The sequence below is a fragment of the Apus apus genome, chromosome Z, assembly GCF_020740795.1.
Source record: "Apus apus isolate bApuApu2 chromosome Z, bApuApu2.pri.cur, whole genome shotgun sequence".
Taxonomy (NCBI): domain Eukaryota; kingdom Metazoa; phylum Chordata; class Aves; order Apodiformes; family Apodidae; genus Apus; species Apus apus.
The window spans coordinates 64,099,561-64,116,005 of NC_067312.1; the positions used below are offsets into that span (position 1 = coordinate 64,099,561).

The 16,445-nt window shown below is 42.2% G+C and overlaps 2 protein-coding genes across 7 annotated transcripts in view; one reads left to right on the top strand and one right to left on the bottom strand.

Annotated features, from left to right (window-relative positions):
- Positions 1-3,277: 3,277 nt before the first annotated feature.
- IDUA (alpha-L-iduronidase) overlaps positions 3,278-16,445 on the bottom strand; it is a 45,926-nt gene continuing 32,758 nt past the window's right edge. For 4 of the 5 annotated variants that reach the window (XM_051642972.1, XM_051642976.1, XM_051642974.1 and 1 more), the window contains exons 5-14: positions 15,869-15,964; positions 15,093-15,295; positions 14,491-14,670; positions 12,750-12,966; positions 11,953-12,168; positions 11,216-11,337; positions 10,566-10,691; positions 9,873-9,949; positions 8,992-9,092; positions 3,278-6,932 (exon numbers count right to left, since the gene is read on the bottom strand). In XM_051642972.1, coding sequence (XP_051498932.1) covers positions 6,826-6,932; positions 8,992-9,092; positions 9,873-9,949; positions 10,566-10,691; positions 11,216-11,337; positions 11,953-12,168; positions 12,750-12,966; positions 14,491-14,670; positions 15,093-15,295; positions 15,869-15,964 — 1,445 coding nt within the window. In that variant the 3' untranslated portion in view covers positions 3,278-6,825. The remainder of the gene's footprint in view (positions 6,933-8,991; positions 9,093-9,872; positions 9,950-10,565; positions 10,692-11,215; positions 11,338-11,952; positions 12,169-12,749; positions 12,967-14,490; positions 14,671-15,092; positions 15,296-15,868; positions 15,965-16,445) is intronic. The other variant, XM_051642973.1, reaches the window with a different exon arrangement.
- The window catches only part of SLC26A1 (solute carrier family 26 member 1), a 34,587-nt gene continuing 25,053 nt past the window's right edge, over positions 6,912-16,445 (top strand). Inside the window, exons 1-2 of one of the 2 annotated variants that reach the window (XM_051642970.1) lie at positions 6,912-6,946; positions 7,286-7,386. In XM_051642970.1, coding sequence (XP_051498930.1) covers positions 6,939-6,946; positions 7,286-7,386 — 109 coding nt within the window. In that variant the 5' untranslated portion in view covers positions 6,912-6,938. Of the gene's footprint in view, positions 6,947-7,285; positions 7,387-16,445 lie in introns of those variants that run through there. The other variant, XM_051642971.1, reaches the window with a different exon arrangement.

Genomic DNA, 16,445 nt, shown 5'->3' on the forward strand with positions numbered 1-16,445 from the left:
AAAAAAACAAACACCTCTGGAATGTTTTTTTGTATCTGCTGTTCTGTCAGGGAGCATGAAGAGCTGGGCTGCTCACCAAGGGGAGGTGAGATTGCAGCCAAGAGTGGACACTCCACAGGCAGGACAGTGTCCCTCCCTGGCACTAAACAGGGGGAACTGGCAGGGGTGGTGACAGGAACAGGTTCCCTGCCAGTGCTGATCATCAGGCAATGCACTGTGACAGGACAGGTCTGGGGCTCAGCTGGGAAGTCCAGCCAGCGAGTGAGAGCAGTAAGGTACAGGGCAGGGCACAGGTGTGCCTGCCAGGTGGCTCTGGCCTGGAACAGGAATAGGCAGCATGTCAGAAGCAGAGCTACCTGCAGCAAGGCTCCCAAGGGGGCAGGGGCCCAGGCTGGGTTTGTGGACCATGGGCAATAGATATGCAGGTGGAGGTCCCAGGTCAGGCTGCACAAAGCCCTGGTGCACACAACATACCTCTTCCACAAATATTTATATTTGAATACTGAGGCTAGGACATCCTCTTGAACATTAACTCTGAGACGAGGCTGATAGTGTGATCCTTGCTCCTGGTAGTGTCTTAAAGCTTTTTCTGCTACATCTCAATACTCAAGCCTGCACAGAGGTTTCTAATTAGCCCCTGAATCATGAATGCAATAAAGCAGATGTTCTGTTCAGTAACACTGGGATATTACCTTAAATGAGCAGTTACTTGCATTTCTAATGGCATAAGCAGTAATTTACTTGCCATTGCCTTCATAATCCAGCCTCCAGAATCTGAGAACTCAAAGACATAGAACCAACAGATTTTATGGCCAAGAATTTCACAGATAGAAGGAACCAAAATAATAGTATCTAGACAACTCCTGGTAGAAAAAGGGTAACCCAGGTCAGCATTTTTTACATGTATTTCCCACTGATCTTAGTAAAATCACATTAACTTTCAATGTTTCCTACAAATAAAACAAACACCCCAGCACCCTGCTGAAGACTGCAGTTTGTCAGCAACACAAATTTTTCCAAGTCACAATTAACAAGCATAGAGGGAATACCAAGCTGAGCAGTTCCCACTCCTGAGGCTTTCAAAGGTATGCGGCACAAGCTTGATATTCAGCGAATATATTCTGAGTGCTTACACTATAAAATGGCTTCTGCAAGGTATTTGCACAATGTTATCTACAGTATCCAATTATTATCCACTGTATAAAACCCACTAAGGACTCAAGACTCCCAGGGATGCATGGAAGTGTCTGAGGATTTCCAGGTGGGACTCCCGAGACTCTCAGCTAGCATAGAATAAAGGTGTTCCTTGCCCTTTTAGACTAGGGAAAGTTACCCTGACAGGGAAAAAGATGGTGAACTACCATCTAAAACTGAGGACAGAAACAGGAGAGCAGCAGCAGGCAATACAAACAAAAAAAATCCCAACCAACAACCCACACAGAGACTATCAATGTTGAAAAAATATCAGCCTTTTATGCTGGACTAAGTGCAAGGTCAGTGCATCGATTGAAATGTTCACCACTGGCACCCCTCTCCCATGAGGAAGTACTGGGGTGGAGATCTGTGAACTTAGGACTTGTGTCACAAGTGATTAGACAAGGCTAACCCCCTAGCTGAAGGAGCCTGGCCTTTGGCCAGGACATTCAGACCAATACTGCCAGTCCTAAAGAAGAGGGGTTTTCAATGTCTACAGTGATAATTGTATAGCCAGAGCAGATGGGAGTTCTAGGTCATATAGACCCAGGAAGGGTCTATATGCAGGACCAAGTGCACTGTTATTGTGGTGACATCTGCCAAGATGAATTAGGCAGAGGAATCCCTCCTCAGCCACACAGGGTTGTGCCTCCAGGTTCGGAGGATAGTGGAGATTCTGGAAGAATACACCATGGAGTTATACATGGCCCAGGAATCTGTCTTGCTCTTGGACGAACTGGGGGAATGTATTCCCATCAGGATTGCATGCAGGCCCTTATCCACATGATCTGGTGAGTTAATAAACAGATGGAAGTTAGCTCATATCAAGTTCTCTCCACTGACTGTAGGAAATGTGAAAGTCGATGTATGGTAGGACAGGCAGCTGTGAGTGTCTTCTGATCTGATTAACACTTTTCTCTTGTTACTCCACTAAGTTCAATATAAAAAATCTGTGGTATGTTGTCCAGGTTTTGCTGGGATTCAGTTATAGTCTCTTTTCTCTTCAGGGAAGCTGCAATTTTTGAGAACACTGCAGCACCCAATTCAGTGAGAAAAGAAGTTGGTAAGACATATTGTTTTAGTTTGTAGACAGCCATGGAATGCTGTTTCCCGTATTTTTAGCAGTTTTGAGCTGGCCAAGTGATAAGAGTTAGGAGGAACAAAGCCCAGGGCAGCTGACCTAAGCTGGCCAACAGAAGTATTCGATACCCTAAACATCACATTCACTACAAATCGAGCAGTTTGCTGGGGACAGGGCTCTCCCTTAATGGTCACCATCCCTGGAGGGTCTCATCCATCATCCTTCAATGCTGCCCTTCCTTTGCTGCAACCATTGTTCTCTCCTTGCAGCTGTAGTGCAGCTCGCGACCACTATACGGGCTGAGTATAACTTTGTATTTCATATTAGTAAAGGCATTAGAAGTAGTTCTTTATTATTATTTTATTAAATCTGTTTTCATTTCAACCCACAGGTCTCCCTTGTGTTTCCTGATTCCCTTTCTCATGTGGGGAAGGGTCATGGAGTGGCGTACGTCCAGAGGCAGACACACTTCTGTATGCTGTTTGAGCTGGCTGATGAGAACCAGTCTATTATTCCTGGGTTTAAGTGCATGTATAGGTCCCAGGTCATAATTTCTGTCCTGCACAAACTTTCCACTAACATGAGAAAGAAAAAGCAGTTTACAAATTAAAAGAACTGTTGTTTTGTCCTCAGAAGGTCCTTTAGTGTTGGCAGAAAGATTACAACTGTGCAACAGCAGGAGGAACCCTGCAATGATATTGTCCTTCACACACCAGTGAACCTCCTCCCAGCAAGGACACTGCATGTCCTGAGATCTGACACTACGATATCATGTTGAGTTAGACCAGTTTTCCTTCAGCTTTGGTAACAGGCAATCTATGCATTTCAGGTCCTACTTCAGCCTTGAAATTTCTTATGGTCACACTCTCTTCATGCTTCATTTTCATGTAATGTTGGAACTTGCAGCAATCAAGCTAGCTTTCATACCTTGAGAACAAGCTGTTGACAAATGAGTTATGAGTGGTTTCCAGAACACAATGATCAGATCCTGTTTTGACAGGGTTTATGTGAAAGATTAAAAACTGGTTTTATTGGGTAGCATAAACATGGTAACAAAGGACATACACAGACAATATAAAAAAACTCCTTTTAAAGGTTTTACCCTCACATTCATTTTAACAGTTGCTAAACTGTTACACAGCCTCAGAAACTTGTGTTTGAAGTGCAGGCAAACAATCTCATCTTGCAGTTGCAGTTAGATTTTCTAACTTGGATTTATGGTCAGCAAGACACACCTAAGTGCTCTGCAGTCTTGCTTTCATTCTGATGCTACAGAACTACTAAGCATCTGCTACTCCCACTTAGATCTATGCACATGTGGCACTCTCAAAACTGAGGGGGAAGGCTGATCACTGCCCCGTACAGAGGAGATGGTAGAGTTAAACATGAAGTTGTGCAATCAGACAGTCAGTAACAGATGGTTATAGAAAACTCAAGTTTCAATTATTAAATAGCATTCATCTATAGACATTACATTATAAAAAAGACAAGGGCAAAATCCCCCAAAAAAACTTGTATACTTTTTAGAAATGAATTCAAGTCTGGAAATATCAAATTCTGGTGTCCGCTGCAATTGTTTATACTTGCTTATTGCTTAAAGGAGTAAGTTTATACCAAAGCAGCAAAGAAGAAGAAGAAAAAAATCTTGCCGAGTATTACTTGTTTCTGCACAGTCAGTGGACCATTTTCAGTCAGCTCTGCTTGCTATGCATATTTCCCACTGTCAGGAAAACACCTGAAAAAGCACTGATTCTTCCACACTTTGTATGATGTTTCATGTAGAAGCCCTCAAAATGTGACCCAGTGACAGATTTTCCAAGTGGATGGACTTCACTCTAAGAAACTGGATTTTATTTGCATCTAATTGATAAGCTCTGCCCTTGCAAACAGAATTTCTGCTTTTCTGGGGCTTCAGTAAGCAATACAACAAGGTATGAAATTTAACCTTGAAACTTTAGAGAAAACAGCACTCTTAGTTTGCTTTTTAACAAGACAACAAAAGTAAGCATGAGGATTACAAACCACTTCAAAGAGGCATCTGCAAGCCTTATATCTGTCACTGCTGAAAAGCACAAATCCTGGGCCAGCAGAACTCCCAGCCTTGAACTTTCTGAAAGATGTTAAGTCGCCCTAAAGGAACCCAATTGTCATAGGGACAGACTTCAATCCAGGGGAAAAGCACATGAACCACCATTCTCTGTTCTGCACCTTAGCAAAAGCCAAACCTTCCACCAGGACTCATGGGTTCTGCATCATTTGCCTCATACATGCCATTACTGACCTCACTTGTGTGAGGTATAATTTGTCTACTAAATAAAATAAGGCAGTGATTTTTGCTCTTCTATTTTTCATTATTTGCACACCTTCACATTTTCTACTATATGCCTGCATGGGAAAATCAACAGTCTTCACAAAAGGTATGATTAGTTTTTTTTCCAACACCTGTAACTAGTGAACAGTCCTTGGTTTGATGAAGACTGCTGGATTCTGATTGTCAGTGTGGGAAATTTTTAAAGCAGAGGCTACTCAAATAGGGCATCCTAACAGGGTAACATGTCCCCCAAACTCTTGTATCTTCCCCTGCTTCAGACACACTGAAGTCCCCTCAAGAGACTATACTTGAATTTTTCTGAAATAGTCATGTTTTCTGTGGTTCCACTTCATACCTGCAAAACAGTATGTCCTAACTGCTCGATTTTATTTCACTGCATGTTCTGATTCTTCTCTTAGGGGCAACTGTAACAACTTTGAAATACGTATTTACCATCTTCATCCAAGTAGAACTTCTCATTAACTTTTTGGAACTGAAAAAGTTATCAATTAAGTAGTCTCCAATGGCCATTTTCTGTTCTGCACAAGCCCTTATGGATGAGGAATTGGCAGATTAGCATGTGAAGTGCTCCTTAACCAAACTTGAGTGAGGCAAGAAATACTCCATCTGAATTCTGCAGCAAAACGAATCTTTAAGGCTTTCAGCATAAGCACATGACCAAGTAACCAGAAGGTAAGGAAATACAAAACCTCACCTAATATATACTGGTTTTTTGTATTTGTTTTTTTTCTGTGCTGTAAAAGCGAGGCCATTTGAGGTAGTTCAGCCCTCTCCTACTGTTTGGTTTATTTTTGTCTGAGAACTGAATGCTTCATCAAATACACAGTCTTTGTTGTTATGTTGGGAAGGTGGCTGATGTCAGCAAAGACAGCAGTAGGGGATTTGTTTATGTGAAAAGCTGCTCCTCTTACAGAAAACACTCCAGATGTTTTCACTGGCATTATCCTTCCCTCTACAAGCATTTTAAAGGCATAGTTCAAACTGTGCCAGTTGTGAAAAGGGAAGAGTGAAAATACACCCCTGCAATTTCAGGCAACTTTGCTGTTACATAAAGTGTTTGGCAGCTGCAAGGGCAGCCAGAGGTGTTCTGCAGCCCCATGATCTGGGATATCACACACTTCTATACATGCTTTGCAAAGCACGTAAGTTCAAACTGTTCTTGGTAATTTCCTAACCGATTGTCAGTGGCAGCCCTGTTACATTCAAGAGCTTGCTGTCCTGTCATATGAAAATACAAAAGGTTCTAACTAGCATTTCAGCTTTCTCCTGGCCACCCAAAGCCAAGCCACAGGTCCCTTACTGTCTGAGAAGAGAGGCACAGTTGGGAGAGACGTTAGCTCTAAGGGCTGTAGAAGGCCAGGCTAGGTGACAGCAGTGGAGAGAAAGAGGGGCTTTCAGGGTTAGATCCTCCACCACAAAAAGGCAGCAGCTGATGGCACCAGTGCCAACAGGTGACCTAGGCAAAAGCAGAAAGCAGAGAAGGCAAGAAGCCTGGAGACTGGAATTTCCTGCCTTCCCCTTTGAGAACAAGCAGCTACCCCCTCCTGTGTTAGGGGAACAGTTCTGCCATTCAAATAACAGCCATACATGCAGAGAGAGCTGATGGAAACCTCTCTGTGAGAGGGTGAGGAACCCCATACATTTGAAAACATGGCAACTGCTCTGAAATAGCCCACTGAAGCATGTGTGACTAGCCAGTGGGAAAGCAGGGATCTTTCACTTCATGCTCCAAACGCATCTAGTTGCTGTGTGCTTTTTCATCCAACCATTGTGTCAAGTAAGCCTGGAAGCTCAGGCCACCAGTTCACTCTCAGAGAGGTCCTCCTTATGCTTTTGCTGCCATCCTTACTTACAGAGTAAAGTGATGGTCCTGTTCCTGCTGCCATTTGTGACCTTGATACATCTTTGGTTGTCTTGGCCATTAGCTCAGCATAAACCAGGGAATAATAAATATTTGTTCCCATAATCCCTAGCTACCAAGCTGAATCCCAGTCCTATGGCAGCCTCTTACAGTTTTTCCAGTTGGCTTGTAAGTTGTGGCTGTTTGATAACGTGGCCTTTAGAGCTCTGAAGAGTTAACAGGGGCAGTTGCTTCTAAGTTGCATTCCTAACTTGCTTAATGAAGTCCTTTCAATACTCCCTCCTCAGCCTGGGAGGAGTTTATTTTTCAGGGGAGTTGTGATTTGCAGGGAGCATTCACCGAGTCAGGCACCACTCTTCACAGTCGCGTGAAAGCTTCAACATACTCCACAGGAAGAGAGGACAGGCCTGCTTTCCCCCAGTAGTCAATGGCACGCACTCTGTAGAAGCCAGAGACTGACCTTCCTGCAAATGAAAAGGTTAGAAATGGTCAATGGGAAAGGCTGATACACCTGTGGTACTTGGAGGATGTGAAGCAGGCACTACTCCTACAAAATGTAGGTTTGTGGAACGGGCTGGGGAAGTGGTGCCTGTCTAAGCAAAAATTACTACAAACTCACGGTGGTCAAATACTGGCTCTTCTTTATTCTGTTGCACCAAGAACCTCCTTTTTCCTCATCAGGATTTACAAGCACAGCTAGAGGACTGCTGGCCCAGCAGTCCCTTAGGAAGAAGGCTAAGACATCGTCTGCAATCTGTAACTAGTAATTTCCTTTCTTCTGACTTCCTTTTCTGCCTCATTTGTGTCTTTGGAACAGATTATGCGGGGACAGGATCAACAAAAAAGCAGAACAAGAGGCTTGCAGGCTGACTGAAAACCCTCTGCTCAACTCAGGAAGAAGCATCACTTGCTCCAAAGGTTTGTGAGTTTATGTTATATGGCTCTGCTGGTTTTCCCCCTTGACCCAGTTCAAAGCAAAAAGCCTTCACTAGCAGAGTCTTTAATCTCAAAAGCAATATAAATTATTTTTCTCATCTATTTACTTGATTTTCATGTATGCTTCAGTATTTTTTTTTTTCTTAAAAAAAAGAATGCTAGAAATAGTGAGTGAGAAGGAAGTACCTAACAATAAAGGCTTCTGAGATATGAGTTTTTTCAAGCAGTCTTTAATTTTTTTTCTTAGAAACAAGCAATTAAATGGTGGGTTCGTCAGATGTGCCACACTAGATGATAATGAATAATAATTTCGGAGATTTGTCTTAGCCGTGATTTTTGCTTACCTGTGTAGCCTTTACATTGCAGTAATAGCTCTAAACTTTATTATGTACCAGCCAAATCTTTCTCAGGCTAGTGTTTCTGGCAAAAACCTCTAAGAATTGCTCTTTATTAATATCACTTTGAGGGAAGGTATGTCTGTGTTTCACACAGCTCTGATCAGTGCTTACTAGTAATACTTATTGGACAGTCATATTGCAGATTAGACCATATTTGGTTTAAAATGCCAAAAAAACAACAAAAGAAAAAGCCCAAAGAAAACATCACTACCTTATTTTCAGTGTTTTTCATCTGGGTATGTTTCTACTGCATCTAGGCTGTACTTGAGGAGGAATGACCACAGGCTCTGGAATAAGCTTTGCCTATTGACAAAGATGAAACTCACTGCCCTCTAAAAGTGAAATATCTAACACTTAGGCAGCTAGTCAGGGCTAAAGAGAAAGATCTAGGAAACAGTAAAGAGGGGGTCTCTTCTTTACATGTTCAGATAGCCAGGACAAACTGTCCTACAAGAGGACTTCTTCTGTTCTTAAAATAGTTTAAATCAATAGTTTAAGACCATCAAACCTTAAGCGGTATGGGAACAGGGACAGGTGACCATGACAAGAGCAGAATTGTGAGCTTCCTCTGGAGCAGCTCAGGAGACAATAAATCCAAGATAAGCAACCCCTCCAGTGGACATGACCTCCCACTTATTTGTGCATTCGTGCCATATCCTTAGGCAGTTCAACACCTCAAGACTCAGTGGTACAAAACAAGTGTCACCAAGGCAGTTTGCTCCTCTGCTCTACCCCAAGAGGACTGTACAGATTTGGGCACAGGCACAGCCAATACCTGTGGGACTAAGCTCAAACATCAGACTTGTCTTGCTATGAGTCTACTACCAAGAGCACAACACCAAGCTCCAGTCATGTGGAACAACTGTGTTTGTTCTCATTTTTTTGCATGCTCCTACACCAGCTACAAATAGAAACAAAACTTTTGCTTACCAGGCCCACAGCTGGGTGACTTTGATTTCTGTAACAAGGAATATTCCTAATAATGTCCTCATGACAAGTACAATTAGTGGCTGTCCTTGAGAACAAGGTTTTCACTGAGAACGTGGTCCTTAGAGAAGACACACGCGGTGAGAGTGTGCATCACTAGCAAGGTATGTACCTTCAGTAGTTACTAAATGGTATTTCATATGCTCTTGAGTGGCACCCTTAACATCACAGATTACACAATATGTGTGTATTCTTGCCTTACCTGGACTGTAGACCCAGAGAGTGAATATTGTGTCTTTGGCATTAATCCGCTGGTATGCTTTTCCATCTGGTGAGAACTCCACTTCAAATGTCTTTATACATCTGGAAAAGAAAACTAGACAGCTCAATAAATACATATGATGTGTAGTGAGCAATCAAATCCTGATTTCAGGGCCATTTCAACATGGAGGACCAAAAATAGGAAATATTCAGTTGACTCATTCCTACCAAATGTGGGGTGGCATGAATTGCCAGTACGAGGAAGAACCATGGCTCCAACAGCCCACAGAACACCCAGGCTGACTTTCTATATTGGGTACTTGCAGCATCATAAACTGCTAAGCATCTTTTACTCCCAAACCAGGGTTATCAAGGCTGAAGAGTCTAGGGAGATTGGCTTGAAAAGGAGCTAAAGCCAGTGCTTCCTGAGGGTGTATGGATGTACATTAGATCACTTTTGTCAGTTCACCTAAAGAGGGTTTCCAGTTTAGTACAGCTTGCGGAAGCAAGAAACTGGAGGCTTCTTCTTCCAGCTTACAGCCCTTACAGGGAAGTGCAAGACTCCATTCAGGCACCTACTGCTAATATAACTTTCATCACGGATCTTCCTGTCTGCTATGCTGAAGACAAGTCCCTCAAAAATGCCACTGGGTGCTGGTAAGCAACTGGCAGATTTCCTTGCTCAGTCAGCAAATTAGTCAGGGTTGCTCTCCACAGTTACTGCATGTAGGTCCTACAGTTCATCTTGTCAGTCAAATGCACTCTCAAGGAGCAAACAGTCATTAATTTGTGAGCTCATTTCACTTTCTAAGACTGGTGGCAACTTAGGGAGTAATGTGCTGGTAACACAGTTATATCCATTTTATTTTAAATCCTACTTACTTTGAATTTACACAGCCATCATCCCACAGCACAATGACCTGCCCCTTTGTGAGAGGGATCAAGCGAACACCCGTCACCTGTCCAAAGACACATGCTCATGTAAGAAAATGGTACAAACCCATCAGCAAGGCCAGACTTCTGTGTTCACTCTTCCTTACTAATTATTTGCTTAGATTCTTTCCATTGAAATTGGGGTAAAAAACAGTATTTCTGACTCTGTGGCTTTGCAGCCTATGTCTCCAACCTGTCATCCTTGCAGAGGATCTCCGAAGGCTGTGGGCATCACTATGAGCATAGGTGGAACTGAATGTGCAGATACCAGTGTCTAATCTAGGACAACCATGATTCCTTTTTAATTTTAGGTATAAATTATTAACTGGAGAGCTGTTGTCAAGCCTGGTAGCACATGATGTCATTTTTAAAAGGATACTGAAGTGTCCATTATACTGCATTATTATTTTCCCACCATGGATAAACTTGCATTTATCTCAGTGATGGCTCCCATCACTTGCTGTGGAATGCTTTCTCTTGAATTATGCTGTGGAGAGGCTTCTCATCAAAGGAGAGAAGAACTGCATATTTGCTAAGTCTTTTAACAATAGGTCCAAATACTTGTCCAGCTCTTCCTAGTGAGACTTCAAGCAGGAAGCAGTTTCTAATTTGGTGAGTCTAACAGTAGAATACAACACTTACTTGATCAGGAACAGATCTGGGTCTTGCACAGATGTGGATAAGAAAGACTGAGGGAACAGGCAAGTCTTGCTTCAGTGTCAGGATGCCACCTTCAGGCAATGGGAATGGGCCTGTTGCCACCGGGTCCTTTAGAGGCAAAGAGAAGGACTGTGAAAAATCTTTCTTTTTGGCACCCAAAGGCCAGCTGCTAAATCAGTGTAAAGTGACTGTGTATTTATTTTGGGTCTGTAAATTTCCAGTAGAGTTGGTACTGGTGAGTTGCTTACAGCCACCAAAGTACTTCAGACTGGAAGACTTCCATCTCACCCATTTTCCAGCTGATCCAGCTGATTAGCCCACAAACTGGGCTAATGTCCATTGAGCACAAATGGAGCACAAGGTGGAACTAGCTCTGTTTCCTTAGTCAAGGGTAGGCCAGTAACAAAGAAGCTGATAAACTACATTTAGTCTCTTGTCTAACATAAATGCAGAGGTATCAGTTGTGTGTCACCTACATTTCTGTGTAACTGCAAGTGCATTTTCATATGTACATGAAATATGCATGACTGTGGACTACAGAAATTTTGACTACCTGAGCTGATCTCTTGTCTCTTTAGTTGTAGTTAACCAATTCTCAAGCATACAACACTTAACCAAACACATGGCCATACCTCAGCATCCCTTATTTGCTGGAACTCTTCTGGGGAAGGAAAGTCAGGGCTTCCAAGATTTTTCCACTTCAGGAAGGGGTTGGTTTGGTTGTTATCCAGGTAATATGTCACATATGCCAGCTCTTTAGGAACACAAATGAAAGAGAGTAAACCCCTTACTTGCATTTAAGATAAACAAGAATACATTTAGCAGAAGGTCTTTAAGTCTGCCTTCTCAAAAGTGATTTCTGCACTTTGGAGCCTGGTTTCCACTGGAAAGTCATGAGGCTAGCACTCTTATCATGCTCTATGATTTGTATTTGACAAATTTAAATGTCAAGCTGTTACTCCCATGACCAGCATGGAAACCCTCTTATTTTTGGCACAGGTGCTGCACACATTCACTGGACAACTGCATCAGCTGTGTGATCATGTGGTCATGTTGGCTGTCTTGGAGTTACCCCAGTAAGGGAACTGTTGCCTGGCAATATCCATCCAAGGCCACTGAGATTTATAGTTTTCAAAAAAAGGTAGCACTTGTAGCTGCTGTTAAAGGCAGGGTCAAAGTGCAAACATTAAGAAAGATCCTTTTCTAGAAGAGCATCACCACATCTCAGAAGATCTGCGAGTACCCAACAGATCAGAGAAAAAGTCAGCAAACGAAACTCACTGTTGCAATAAAAAGCAACTCAACAGAAGTGTTTCAGGAGACATTCTCGCCTAAAGATAATTATTTGAGTTGCCTACATGATGTTTACCTCTAAGTTTGGGGAAGTGGGTGGCATTCACTGTGACAGTGCTGATGTTGGAAGAAGTTCTGTTATCCTCACTTGAATACAGCAGTAGAGTAGCTTGCCAGCTGTCTGAGGGTTGCATCTTACTTGGGGTGTGCACAGATGCCAGGACACCAATTGCGCTGTTTTGAGTGCTTTCACCTTCACTGCTGTTTACTTCTGCAAAAACCTGCTTTTCTCCTTTAAAAAATGTGACAACTCTGTAAGCATTACTGCTAGTCAGTTTTGCATCAGTTTCTAATTCAGGAAGGGTCAAAACCTGGGGATCTGTAGGTTAAGCTATGTTATAGCTTGTTTTACCAGGTATAGCATTCAGCCAGGCTGATTTTAAAACAGCAGAGCATGCACATACTACAGTTCTTACTCTTAGCAGTTCAGCTAGCAACACAGTGAACTAGAATCTCCCTTCAGTATACTGCATGGGTCTTCCAGGTGTAGGGATTACTTAAAAGTCATTTGCAGCCTGATGTAATGACACAAGAGGGAAGTACCAGTCAATAAAAAAGGAGGGGTTGGCATACAGACTGTATGAACAAATCAGTAAATTTAATCAGATGGATAACAGACTGTCAGGGACACCTCCTGAGCTACTAATTTCTCACAGGAAACTAAGTTTCATTTTCCTAACACAGCTGGAAAACAAAGGGTAGGATAAATCCTGCTTTTATCTATGGTGAAATGGCTGGCATAATCCGTCTTAGGCAGGAAGGTTCTAGGTAGAAGAGGATACTGATGTGCTCTGTAATCACTGGTTACTATACCTAGCAGTGCCAGCAAGCCCATGACAGTCAGCACTGGTTTCCGCACCATCTGGACATGAGGTGGCTTCGTATTGTTCATCTGAAAACGTGCTGTCAGGGTCCGCTGTGTGAAGTAATGGGGGTGGTAGCTCAAGAAGGCATTGTCATTACTCAGCAGTGTGTAGTTGATAGTGTTGTTGGCTCTGGAAATGAGCAGGGTTTGATGCTGAATGATTACCTGCAAAGTCATAGAGAAGATGGAATTTCACGCAGGAGAAAATCCAACAAACATGATGTCTGTATTTTTAAAAAAATCATTGTAGCACATTGAAAAGAGCTGTCACTGCCATTTAGAGAAGTCTGAAGAACTAGATTTTTCTTCACAGCTCTCAGGGAAGCTTTTCTTTAGGTGGTACATTAATCACTAGAAAATCTGAAGTATCCAGATATTTTGCGAGTAATAATTCTCTAAAATAACTATTACTTGTACTCTGTAAAACTATGAATACATTTCCTTGGCTACTGCATTACAAATGATACTTTTATGTCTTGAATATTAAATTAAGACACCTGGGTTTACCATCTGAATTAAATCTAAATGGTTGTCCAACTCTGGAGTTACTTTGTACCCATTACACAAGTGTCTTGGTCCTGGACTCTGTTCCTCAATGAGTCATTTTACCCACTTGATGCTAACACAGAATTAGTCCTCCCAGTAATTTCACTGGTTACCATGCTGCTTTCCTGCAAAGTGGCAGAACTTTCAAGGTCTCTGTTTACCAGATTGTATCTAGGTATCCTAATGAAACAGCACTTCAGAAGGCTGACAAATGAAAAGGTCTAATAATCGTGTCCCTGAAGAACACAGAGCTCCAGCTCCTAACCATTCAAGGGTTAATTTTCCATTGGATGTGTTTTTTGTTCTCATATCACCATGTCATTATAAATACTTGCTTGTTCTCACAAACTCCCTGCAATGCACTCTGTGACTCTTTCCTTTGGAGAAGACTGCAACCTAAAGGAGCTGGGAGCCTTGGTCTCCACAGAAGCAGCTGGTTGTTTCTGGGTGACATACATGTTCCCAGGTTTGGGAATTACTACTTTGCACACGAGAACCTGGGACTCTTGATGCTGTATAAGGTAGTGTCTCACAAAGCAACAGGCCTGCAGTGGGAACTATTGCTATGCAGGTGCAAGAGCCGAGCTTGCTCTGGGGACAGGCCACAACATCTGGCAGGGGCAGGAATGCTGAGCATTCTCTTCTTCTGCTTTGCAGATCAACAGCAGCAATTCCTAGCAGTAATTAACGGGAATACACATACAGTCACTACCCAAAATGAAAGAATGGGCTTACAATGAGAGCTCAAGGGACTTCTTAATTATGTCTTACACAAGTAAGATAATAGCTAGTAGCAGTCAGATTATCACAGTAGTATTGCATGGAGAATGGATGCACGTGTGTAGTCTAATTAGGTGGATTAACTGGGGGACTTGACAATATCTGAAACCTTCTCCAACACATGGAAGGATAGTTCTCAGTTGTTTTTTTAAAGGGAAGATAAAGAAAACTAATACAAACTAAATAAAGCTACTGAAAACACACTATTCAGGGAAATCCTGGGTGTATCAATAGGGAACTCTCCTTTTGTTGGAACTGTCATTCTAAGTAGCTTCTTTAAAATTGCCTGTTAGTCTACTTTTGCAACTGCATTAACACATCAGGAGACTCTACCATGGCAAGACTTTCAAAGAACTGAGTTACCTTTACAACCATAGCTGCATAGGTCACATCGGCTCGCCACAGTTGTGGAATGGACCATCCAACCATTGGATCTGCTTCATCATTGTATATGGCAACAGAAGCAAAATTTGGAAACAGCTTCTGAATTTGTTCAACTGCTTCTACTTCTTGTTGCAAGATATAGAGAGAACTCCCACCTCCCTGCAACAATACTTCATATCTGCTTAGTGAAATTGAGGAAACAGTTGTAAACACACAAACATACCATACAGACATAAATGTTCTGAAAACATGTTCCTGGAGTCCCTGAGAAGCAGTGGACCAGACGGTATTACTATTTTTACCCAATACATTACAGCATGTGCTGTTTGTATGACCTCCTCCTAGAATATAAAATTGAAAAGAGGTAGAGGAGTTGTTTCCCCCAGGGAATTAGGGAGAGGCAAATTTGCTTTGAGTTGAAGTCTTGTGAGTGAACATCTTTAAAGTTTTCTTAGAATCCACAGCCATGCTTCCTGCTATAGACTGGGTGCTCATCTGGAAATCAACTTCATAAATCAGAATGAAATGTAAGTTGGATCAAACTGATTAAAAGTAGCTTTATAGTGAAATCTTGGACTGACCTTCTTATGGAGAGAGATGTAGTCCAGCCTTACACCAGTCTCCTTTGTGAAGAAGTTGGTTCCATTGTAGCAATGACACAGAAGACTCCAGCATATAGGTGATTTGGGTAAGGGGTGGAAGGAATCTCCAGGCCCTCCAAATTTTAGCAGAGGACTGGCTGCCCTTAATCCTTCTGAGCAAGCATCATAATAGTTGAGAAATCCTGAAGCCCAAACAGATATATGTATCAAAGATGGTAACTCAAAGTAGAATCTTGATCTAAAATTACAGGGATATCTTATAACTCATTATTGCATTTATTGGAAGGATCTAAAAAACCCAGGGCTCCTCTTTCCTATGCACTGACAACATGAGAAGACATCAAAATCTCAGCTGCATTCACAAGGTTCTTCCAAAGGTCTTATAAGGACAGGTTCTCAAAGCATGCATCTGTCAATGAACAATTTTCCTCTTATTCCACCCTTCAGCCCCTTAACCCAAGTAATCTTACTTTATATCCAAATAATGAACTATCTCTTCCTAGCGCAATTCCTGCTCCGTTTTCCCTGTTCTACTATCCCTGTATTTATACTGATGTCCAAGCAGGGAACAAAGTGTAGTCAGTAACATGACCTTAGCAAAACAGACTAAGTATACCTTTCACATTTCTTATCTCTCCTATCTACCTTATTTCTTACCAGCACCTCTCCTTTCTCAATGTCACCCTGCCATCCTCCTCATCCCTCATACCTATCTCACTTTACTACACTAGTAAGGTGCTCCAAAACATGCTTACCATTCACTGTCATAGACACATTGTCAAAGTCATGGTGGTCTGGTTCATTCCACGTTTCAAAATTCCATTTAGCAACATGGTCCAGTCCGTACCTATCTGTAGGAAAGGCCTCATCTATCAGTGAGGTGCATATTCAGACAATCCCCTCAATTAGTCCCTGATCCAGGCAATTGTACCAATTAGCAGTGCATGAGAGGTTTAGCACCCAGAGCTACAACTTGGTACAAATATTACCTGTTTTTAATAATGAGGGAAATGTGATTTTGGTAGCTTCAAAATGATCTCTCATTTTCAATCAAATGCAGCAATATTTGAAAAATATGACAGGTGAGAAAAAGGTGATACACATTACAGCCTGGTGGTGAGGGCACTCACCTAGCCTTAACTCAGGTTGTTGTTTCTGTCTCATCAGAGATATTTGAAGCTGACATGTGGGAAGTATTCAGGTTATCAGTTATTCAGGTTATCATGTCCTACTGCAAGCTGGGGGTTTACTATACAACAACGTAGCAAAGTTACCTTTGGCCAGGCCAAAGGTGCTACCCAGAACACTACTCATTCAGGGTGTTGGGCCTGG